Source organism: Netta rufina (assembly GCF_964035555.1).
Source record: "Netta rufina genome assembly, chromosome: 11".
NCBI lineage: Eukaryota > Metazoa > Chordata > Aves > Anseriformes > Anatidae > Netta > Netta rufina.
The window spans coordinates 4,829,785-4,840,940 of NC_140134.1; the positions used below are offsets into that span (position 1 = coordinate 4,829,785).

Genomic DNA, 11,156 nt, shown 5'->3' on the forward strand with positions numbered 1-11,156 from the left:
CACTTCTGCATTGATTTAGCTTAAAGGTGAGATTTTCAGTAACTTTTAGTCCTTTACAGTAATACTGTGAGTCTCTAATATATTAAAAAGAAATATGCCAAGAAAATAAAAATTCTAATCCGTGTCTTCAATACTTCAGTATCCTTTTTATTGCAAAACTTTATCTTACCTTTAATATCTTGTAGCTATTACGTTTTGAAAAAAATCGTAACTGCAGAAACATGATCTTGATCCCCTGTTGCATCTTCTTCAGCTTTGTAGAAGTTGGTCCTAACTTATTCTTGGACCCTTCTCATTACTGAAGAAAGCATTAGATCCTTTCTGTTGTTGGGAGGAAGTCTTTAACATAAGAGATTTTTCAAGAAAGGTGGATCATATCCTATTGGTTTTTACATAAGTTATTAGCAGGTCTGGAAAGAGCAGCATTAACAAACATGCATAGAAAGCTAGAGTCTGAAAGCAGCAGAAACAGAACGCATCTTAATACCTGATGTTTTTGTCCACAAACAAGTGAAATGAAATACCGTTTTGTTTTTGCAAACAGAATTGAAAAACACTAAAGATAGCCTCATCAATGAATGTATTTTGTGGAAATGCAAACACGAATCTATCAACTTCAGAGTTGTTTCCTGGAAGTGTGAAATATGGGCTATTTAGTTTCCATGGCAATTTTAGAACAAATTCAGGAAGATAAAGTTGCATTGACTTGGATCATCCACTTTCTTTTAGTAAAGCATTCCCCATGGATGGCTTGCTGTACACCTGCTCCTTAGCTGGCACCAGGTGTGGGAGGCAAACAAATGAAAAAGGGGAAATGAAGGTTGCTTTTCAATTACGAAGGATCAAAAGGTTTTGTTTGCCTTTAGCCTCTTGTTAAATACTTTTTATATACTTGCAAACTGAGCTTACACACTAGGTTAATATATATATACACATATATATTCATACGTATATATACATATTTTATTTTTTCCTACTAACAAGAAACATAGGCTGTGAACCAAGTGTGAGATGGTAATAAAATCTAAAATATTAAAAATCAAATTATGTTAATGAAATTAACAGCTGCTTCTAATCCTAAAGTTGACACAAAATGCTGTTATGTCTCAATAAAACTTTGTAGAATCTGATGCTTCTCTCAATTCTTTGTTGCTAGCATTCTTCAAATCCAGCTGTGGTAACTGTTGCCTTAAGCTACAGAGCTAGTTTATTCTTTTAACATAATTAGAATATATTGAAGGTAGAACGTGAAGCACAGAGCTCTGCATGGTGCATAACTAGAGCCTGTCTTAACTGCTGTGAAATAAGTGAAATGTTTGAGCTCATTGTAGCAGACAACTATTTTTCCTTGGTGCTTGTTAATAATGTGTTTACTAAAGAAAAGTACAAGGAGATGACTGAAAACAGTTTCCATCTCCTCCAGCAAAAACTGTCCTGCTCCTCTTCTCCTTTAACAAGCTCTTTTATATTTTTCCACCTAGCTTTGTGATCCTAATCAGATACAGTGCTTTTTTACTCTACCCCTTTTTTTTTTCATGAAATTTCTTTTAAAATAATGTGTCCAACAACAGCAGCAATCTTCTTGGAATTATAATTGTCCTCTAAATAATTCCTTAATTTGAGGTCTGGGGAAGGTTGCACAAATTTGTCACAGCTTTCGAGCACAGTAAGAGCGCAATAGAACTTCAGAGTGGTCCATTAAATGAGTTCCTAAGTATAACAAAAACCCTTTCTTCAGTTTTTAATTATTCATTCACTTTACTGCAAATTTTGCTTTACTTTTTCTGTGTCTGTCTTCATTGGCTAAAGCAGTTTCAGTAGAATAAATGTCTATAAAATCCCTTACTTTTTTTTTCTGTATATGTGTCTACATCAACATATACATGGAAAAATGTAATATATGTATTTGGAAATAAGCTCTTATGTGAGAGTTTACCTATAAATGTAAACTAATCTATCTACATGAATATATAATAAACACACACATACAAAATAGAATAAGTAATGTATAAGAGCTACATTTATTCATGAAATAGTCTTTCAGAATGTGTTGGTGCTCATTCTCTCCCATAAGTGAAATGCTGGATTGTATCACCACAGCTCTTGCAGATTGACTAAGGCTCTTTTTGAAATCCTTGTTTAAACTAGATGGGTTTATGTTATCTGTAAGTTACTTGATCCAGTAATTGCCCCTTTAAAGATATTTTCATAGAGCATAGGAGAGTAAAGATTTAAGTGTTCTGTCATCAAATAACTTTGCTGATATTTAATTAGTGTATTTAAAGAAAACGAGAAGTCAGTGTCTCTCAGCTTCTGAGCAACAATGAAAGCTTTTAGGAAATTAACCAGCTGTTGCCAGAGCACAGCCATGTGCTAACATTTGTAGCCCAGTATCTGGTATGACCTTAGTTTTCAGGAATGCCTTCTGCTGCTCTGAAAATATGCTGACATAACATATGCAACTGCATGCATTACCACCATTATTTGTATTCGTATATTGGTCTCAAAGCTATAGAAGCAATGTAAATTACTTCTTTTAAACATGTTGTTAACTGTTAATATGCCTTTTAATACTACGGTGTTTTTTGTTTTTTTTTTTTTTTTTAAAAAGTAGCCTAGGGTAATATTTCGTGTGCTCTGTTTATTTAACCTTCATATTTTCAGCATTGCTTTTTTTTTATTTTTTTATTTTTTTTTTTGCTTAGTGGAATAAATGTGTAATTTAGAGCTATCTAACTGGTGATGTGTTTATGCAAGTTCCTACATAACTGTTGTAAATTAGAGTAGAATGCTGTGGCCACTGAAATCTTGGCTAATTTTTTTGTTACTGTAGCTGACACAGACATTCACTGAGTTCCCCAGGTGATACGTACTGTAGTAAACATTGTGCAGGGAACAGCACGAATGCTTTGGTAACATTAGCTGTGCCTGCAAAGGCATTTGTGAAGACTTGAAGGCAATCTCAGCAGGAATGAGAGGGAAGAAAAAGTATTTCAGCATTGCAGACTTTTTCCGTTACTCCAGAAGTTTCAATAACAGGTGTCAGGCAGTTTAGAGTTTCTCTCTGATCTTCAGATTATTTTTTTTCAGTCAAGTCAAAAGTGAGATATAGCAAACAAATTCTGTATTTGTATGTTGGTTCTGTATGGAACAGGTAGGTTTTTTTAATCATCTTACATGGGGAGAATATATTTTCCTTTTGGTTATTGAATATGCAACTGAAATATTTACAAAAACTGTAGCAAAAGGTGTTTGTTTTAAAACAAATAAGCAAGCAACACTTCACCCACCAGATCCAGAAATCAGTGCTTTCCTGTTATATGCAAGACATACAACTGAACATTTAAATGGGGGGAAAGATGTTAATATCCAGTGTGCATCAGAGCCTATTGAAAAAGCTTTTTTAATTTATTCATTTACACAGGCATAGAAAACTAATTGTAGAGTTTTTCTGCGGATACCAGTTTATGTGCTTAGTAAGGTCAAACTTTAAAGTAGACTTGTCAACAGATTAAATGTAAGATGCTAATCAGTGCTTTAGACTTAATTATGAGGAAGACAACTGTAGAAGGTGTTTGAACACTGATGTGACAGTCTGGAATTTAGCACCCTGCCACATGACTTGTCTCTGTGATATTTTAGAGTTCCCTGCTACAGAATATATGTAAGTATGTATATAATACATATATATGATGTACATGTACATGTATATCAGCAGCAGTAACCCATATGTCTGGAAGATGCCTAGAAAAACAACTAAGAATAACACAGGCTTCTCCAAGGGGAAAAATTTTGTCTAAGATAGTAAATGTAAACTTCATTTGAAATCATTATATGTCTTGATTTCTAAGAAAGAGCAACATTTTTCTCTTTGTGTAGGTATATGTGGTTTATATACACACTTACATATATATAAGTATATACATACACGCATATATACACATTATTGTATAGAAATATATAAATTAAATCTTTTATTAAAATTTCCGTCTTTTCATTCTGCAATAGATTGAACAAATGAGGACAGAGCTACTTCAGGAAAGAGCTACAAAGCAAGACTTGGAGTGCGACAAAATTTCATTGGAAAGACAGGTAATTGTGGCTGCCATACCATCATATTAACAAGATAACAAACCAGATGGCTGTCTTCATTAGGAAATTCAACTAAGTGTTTAAAGAATGCAGTATGCAGTAGCTGGCACTATCCCACCAGAGTGCACTGCTGGAAGTGTGCGTTAGTAAGCATAGATTAAAAGCTACGAGTACCTTAGCAGTGATGCTCAAAAGAAAATATTATAATCCTAAATTAATTCTGTCCTTAGTATGCTTTCTTCTTTCTGTACACCCCCTTTTTGGTTTGAGGTTTGTCCCAGCTTATATATTTCATATACTAAAGACTCGTACTATACATTCATCTATTTATGCAATCTAATAGACCTTTGTATTACAGTAAGTACAGGCATCTTTCTACTGCACAAATTCTGTCTATAAATTTGAGGGTCAAAGAAATTAAAAATTGGAAATGTGGCAGTTGTCTGGTGTACTTTTTTGTAAAATTAAAAATGTGTTATCAACACAGAAACTTTAAAAAAGAACATGTGCAGAAAAGACTGTAGAAAGTGAAATACACTTATCCAATTTAACTATCAACTCTTTGACTGCTTTTGGAGGAGCTGTCCTTCAACCTCTTAACAGTACTTCAGAAACACTGTTGAAGGTAGATTGTAATTTCAAGCAAACTTTTGGCTGAACACTTTTTTTTTTTTTTCCTTAAGAGCAAACAAGTGAAAAAATGGTATGCCTTTTAAAGAAAAGATACAGATTTGATAGAGAACTGCTATTCCTTGTCTAGGAAGGAACAGAATTCATATGTTTCAATATCTGTGATGGAAAGTGTACTTAGCTTTTTGCAATATGTCTATTCTGCAGCTCAGTGGTCTTTGAAAGCAAGACTATCACAGCCCACAGCAGAGATAGAGAGGAAGGGTATCTTAGCAAGTGATAGTTTTACTTGACAGTCTCAAGAACAGAAAACAGATTGTAATGGGAATATGTTTATACCAAACAGAACATGTTTATACCAAATTCCTAACTTGGTGGCTTAAATTCTGTGAAGTAAATCCTATTTTAATTAATTGAGAAGAAAGAATGCCACCTACTGGTATGTCCCATGCACATTTCTATTTTTATCTGTGACTTTTCTATTATAGCTTTTTAGTGTTTGAGATTTGAGATCATAGTTTGAAGTTTGTATATTTAAAAAAAAAAAAAAAAAGAAGTTTTATTTTCTGGTCTTCACGTACCTATTCCTTTTTCCTTGAGACTTTATAAAATCCTCATTGAAAACAGGGCTAGGTCCCCCATGCCTTGTAAAGATTTAAAGTGCAAATCTGAGCAAAAAATCTGCTTTTATGAATCCTGCACCTTTCAAAGATTATATATATATTTTAAACTACTTTGCTAGTAGGAGAGACATTGGATAGAAAGGAAAGCAACAACAACACAGGAGCAGATTTGATACAGTAAAGTGCTATTGGATATAAATAATTTATTTGTCTATTTGTTTTATCCATACAATAGGTGTGGAATACAAGATCTGAAAAAGGAATTAAGCTTGGAAAATAAGACGGGTCTAAAACTATTTGAAAAATATTAGCGTATGAACAATGCAAGTGGAAGGGGGTTAGAACCATCTGAAGTTCAAGGGGCCCTTTAAGCCTAACATTTTGTCTCCAGCTTGGCACTAAGCTCTTTTAAATAAAACAATAAAATAGAAGATGTGTTGACTCTTCGCTACCTAGACCTCCAGTAAAATCTCCTTGGCTCTCCTTCTGTATTTACTAAATCAAAAAATTTCTACTCACTTTGTTTTTCTGAAGCAATTTGTTTTGTGTTAAGGTGGTATTTCTTAATATGAAAAGTATGTAGTAATCATATATGTTCCAATCATAGAACAAGGACTTAAAGAGCCGAATCCTTCACCTGGAAGGTTCTTACCGATCCAGTAAAGAGGGACTTGTTGCTCAAATGGAAGCAAGGATCACAGAGCTAGAAGAACGTCTTGAAAATGAAGAGAGGTAAAGCTAGTTCTGTTAAGATTAAAACATGTATGTTTGTGTATGCTAATATGGCCTCTTGCTAATATTATATCTAATACAACTAATTTGACTTTTTTTCACAAACAACAAAGTGGTTACTGTTTCATGTAAGTGTTGCAGGTTTTCTTTTTGGAAAAAAAAAAAAAAAAACAGACTAGAAATTGCATTAAATTTAAAACTGTGCACACTGATAATGTTTTTACATACCTCATTATTGTATCAATGTCTGATATCAGTAACAAACTTAGAAATACTAACTATAGTTGAACATTTCAGTTGTCACATTCACTTAATTGTTTAATCTTGGAGGAATATATTCTTTATCTAAATATTGCGAGGCATCAGTAAATCAAAACAATGGTCATGAGTGTTTATTTAACTCTTATAATATTGCTAAGAAGTTATCTTGGCAGGATTAGAAGTATTTCAGCTTCTTTTCTTACAAGGTTGTCCGCTGTTTGTTTTTCCAGGGATAGGGCTAATTTCCAACTAAATAACCGCAGACTTGAGAGAAAAGTGAAGGAGTTAATGTTGCAAGTAGATGATGAACATCTCTCATTGACTGACCAAAAGGACCAGGTAGAGGGAAAGACTAATATGCTACTAGGAATAATATCAGATATTTGCATAAATCATCATATGTACAAGATATTGCAGAAGAATATAGGTAGATACTGATTATTCTGTTCTTTATGAAGTTCCATTTAATGAGATATGCAGTTTTCATTGTCATCATGTTCTTTTGCCTAGTACTAAGTTACTAATTTCTAAAATTATGAAAATGAAGCACTTACAGAAGCAATACTGTAATTGCTTTAAGAAATTAAGCCAATAGCAGTCAGTATATGATCTGTATGTGATAGGATGCAATATAAATATTATATGATATTGTTTATTTATATTTATAAATTCTATATTGTGACCATAAAATTTTGTTTAAAGAAAGAAGCTATTTATTATTACATACAGTCTCTAAGTATTACGTATATAGAGATATTCTCATAGCAAAGTGTTGTGCCATTTCTGTGGTCTTTGTTGATTCATTGCTTAAAACATATTTTGTTTCAGTATTTGAGTCAAGTAGTAAATATCATGCCTAGAGAATGAACAGTGTGTTTCAAAAAGCAGACATCTGTTGTGGGAACAATCTTGTAAAATTCTCTGGGCTTAAAATTATATATTTCTTTATAGTATTTGTCTGGTAAAGTTGCTTGGCCATCTTGCTGTTTTACTCTATCACAGCAATATTTGCTTGTTATTTTTTCTTAAAACAAACAAACAAACAAAAACTATCCCATCAAAACTTTTCTCAGTTTAATGTTGGCTTTTGAATATTTCTGAAGCATATTATTACAGTGTCATTACACTGGCAAAGTTGTGTCTTTATTCTCCCTCTCATAGATGCTGGAAGAATAAAATTCTTTATTAAAATAGTCCTCTAATCAGCTGACATGTAAATATTTCAGTTGAGTTTGCGTTTGAAAGCAATGAAACGTCAAGTTGAAGAAGCTGAAGAAGAAATAGACAGACTGGAAAGTGCTAAAAAGAAACTTCAGAGAGAACTGGAAGAGCAACTAGACGTAAATGAACAATTGCAAGGACAACTTAATGCTGCAAAGAAGGAACTAAGGTAGGATGATTTGGCAGACAGTACAATTTGTGTTACTTGGTACTTGATCTCTTGCTCCGTTAGTCTCCGAGCAGGAGGCTTCCTGTAACAGACCTCAAGTTTGTTACAAGCAGACAGAGTTTGAGGCAGAGCTGTGAAACTCTTCCATGTTTCCTTATCCTACAGACTTTCTCCAGTTCCTTTCAGGGTCTGTCTGCTGTATAGTCACTGAGGCATGGGATAAAAAGTAGAAAAAAGTAGTAGGACTTTGCACTCCTGTCATTTGTAGTGACAAAAATTTCCTGCTGATGTTTGGGAGGAACAGCTATCCTGTGTTTAGTTTTCTTTGGGCATCACTTAACACTGCCATGTGCAAAGCGTACAGTTTCCCCTAGCTGTGAGTTTAGTTAGACTTGCTTGAAAATATGATTGACTGATCTTCATTCTCTTGCATGTTTCTTTTTATGTAAGACATGGTCTATGTTAAACTGCCTTTATAAGAGCACAAGTCTCTGACATCCTTTAAAAAAAGCAAACACTACCTGTCAATGTTATGTGCTTTGCAAAAGTGTTCTGCATACAGATGTGCAGTTTAATAGCACAGGTGTGTGTATTTTTGTTTCAGTAGACGAAAGAAGTCACCAAGTAAAATGCTGACTGATTTTGATGATGATGACGATGATGATGAGTTCAGCACGGATGGCGATAGTCTCTGTGAAGTGCCTTCAGGAAATAACTTTTCAAAAGATGATGACACAATAAACTAAACTATTGAATCTATGATTCCTTGAAACTGGTGGAAGAATAACCTAAATTATCAAGAAACTGAATATTCTAGAAGCCAAATGCCATAAAGGGATGTAAGACCTGCAAATTTAATGTTTCCATTCATACTGTGCCATTTTCTTATTTAGATATCCTCTGTTTATTATAGAAAACAGGATTGCATTATAAAACAGCTATAAAACTTGGTTATATATAACTACTACTGAAAACACGGGGATAATGTTTCACATTGGAAATGTGATTTTGCTAAAATTTGGTTTAAGTAAAGAGCCATTTGAAAGTAATTTAAAATTAGCTTGTAGTTATTAAAATATTTTCCCCTAAAATTAAAGAAGCCACGGACAATTGTTTAGTAATTGTAAGTACAAAGGAATGATGTATAGAATGTAAATATTTTAAATCTGATCTTTTTATTGACTACTTTAGTACTACTTTGTAAAGCTTCAAAAATTATATAAATCAGTTTCATATGTAAAATATCTAAATGTATACTGAATATTATATTTGGGTTTTAACAAAACAAAAAGAAAAAGAATATATTTTTGTGCATTACAGAGCAGATTCACTGTTCCTGAGCCAGGAAGTACATTCTGATTTTAAAAACAGTGCAAGTTTTATTGTGTACGTGTTAAGATCAAGTGCTAATTCTGCCTGTTGACTTTAAAGGGGCCATCACATGTGCATGACAAGTGAGGCTTGCCTACTACTTTCTTGTAAGCTGTCTGGGAAGCTTTCTGTCCATATGAGGGAGGGATGAGAATGAAGTCAGTTACTACTTGGCATTTTTCATTTCCTGAAATGGACTCCATGCTGCAAGGGGCGCACAGGACTGTATGCCTGCTCATTTGAGGGCACGAGGACAGGCTAATCTTAAAGTCTCTGAGGAGTCCTACAAGAAATTGCATCCAGGAAACAAAAGTATGTAATCTGATTTTTCTTTCTAACCTGTTCTTGAGCATCTATTTGTAACGTATTGCAATGTATGGCCATGTATGCAGATACATATTAGTATTTCAATTTATAGAAATATCTGCATTTTGGATGATCCATCTGTTGAACAAACTGTGGGAAATTAAAAAAAAAAAAAAAGCATCGCAGATTTAATTTTAAAAGCGCTTTCCATTTTATTGCTAAAAATATTTTTGTTGTTTATCTTACATCATTTTTGCTCCTTTGCAAAATATAATTTTAAGGAAAGGCACTGCGATGTTATTTTATTAATAAACCATAGCTATGTTCCCTCTTGTTATTAGTATTGGTCCCCAGTTACATATAACTGAACACTTTTTCAGTGAATGTGCCCACTATTAGTTATTGTAACTGTAAAAATATTTAACCTGGAGTTCCTGGGAGCTTCCATTACTCCCACAGCAGTATCTACTGAAGAGGACAAATTTAACAGCTCTGAAAGTAAGGCGGATAACCTTGCTTAAGGCAAAAGTTCTGACAATGGAGCATCCATTTTCATATGATTATGTGAAATGAAACTCCTGCCTGGCAGATCAGAAATATATTCATACACAGCAGATTACAGACTCTGTTGCCATATAATTCCCTTCAAATTGATTTTGATGGATTGAGATATATGGGAACTAACAGGAACTGAGTAGTTATGGACGTGTAATTTTGCTGCAGTATCAGCTTTACTATTTTGGCAAGGTCAAAACAGCTCTTCTTACAGGAAGATCTGCACTATACTGTATTGACAATCATTGTATAACCTGCTGTGATTTATTTTATGTTTCATTAACATGTTTGTGTAGACTTAACTTTAATCAAGTGATTCCGATTTTCAGTTCTGTTCTGGTACTCTGTCCTAATGTTCATAGATAACTATTATTTCAAACCACTGGGAGAAAATCACATAATATTGCAGCTACCTCCAGTTACACTAAACTGTAAAAGAAAAATTCACTTCAAATAAAGAGTAAGACAGCTGCCGCTGTTCTTTGTATGGTACATTTAGCTCAATATGACAACTGAATTTCATATGGAAGATGTGTAAGTTTAAAATAGAACAAGAATATAATTATCTGAGAAACACTAATGCTCTTGAAAGGGTTTCAGGAGAGATCCTGCCTGTTACACCTTGCCACTCCCTGCTATGTCAGCATCAAAAGAACTGTCCTTTGCTTTTTTCCTTTAGACTTGGAAATGGCATTTCCTCTAATGATATGCCTAAAATCAAAGAAAATTTTAAAACATTGGAAAGGGCATTTCAACTCATTCACAAAAAAAAAATAAATCTCTTGTTCTGTTTCAATACATGATGCTCTCTGAAGTGGATCCCATTGGTAATTTGGGCTGGTTTATTTAAAGAGTCTTTCCAAGGAAGTCAGACAATCCTACTGTATTCTGTTCTGGAAGTTATGCTTTGTCACCTCTGTATTTGAAGTGCCTTTTTTTACTTGTCAGATCATTTGTTACCAAAATACAGCTACTATCATCCATTCACTGACCTGCATTTTGTGTATGATAAACATTGTAGCTATGGTCAGGACAGGGTCTTGATCTTGATTGCTACAAAAAGTATTAGTTATAGTTCAAGGAAGTGTGTTTTATTCAGTTCATCTCATGGCAGTTTTTGATCAAAATCATCAAGGCTCTTGAACCATAAAAGCTGGAAATAGGAGAATATGTGAAGAACCATGGATTTGAAACAG

General features: G+C 33.6%; 1 protein-coding gene across 1 annotated transcript in view; it reads left to right on the forward strand.

Moving 5' to 3' along the window:
* CGNL1 (cingulin like 1) overlaps positions 1 to 8,700 on the forward strand; it is a gene marked incomplete at its 5' end in the record, with an annotated part of 38,038 nt that extends 29,338 nt beyond the window's left edge. Inside the window, 5 exons of the mRNA XM_084293072.1 lie at positions 4,009 to 4,092; positions 5,953 to 6,077; positions 6,569 to 6,677; positions 7,565 to 7,728; positions 8,333 to 8,700. Of these exons, the coding sequence (XP_084149198.1) occupies positions 4,009 to 4,092; positions 5,953 to 6,077; positions 6,569 to 6,677; positions 7,565 to 7,728; positions 8,333 to 8,474 (624 nt within the window). The 3' untranslated portion in view covers positions 8,475 to 8,700. The remainder of the gene's footprint in view (positions 1 to 4,008; positions 4,093 to 5,952; positions 6,078 to 6,568; positions 6,678 to 7,564; positions 7,729 to 8,332) is intronic.
* Between the last annotated feature and the right edge of the window lie 2,456 nt (positions 8,701 to 11,156).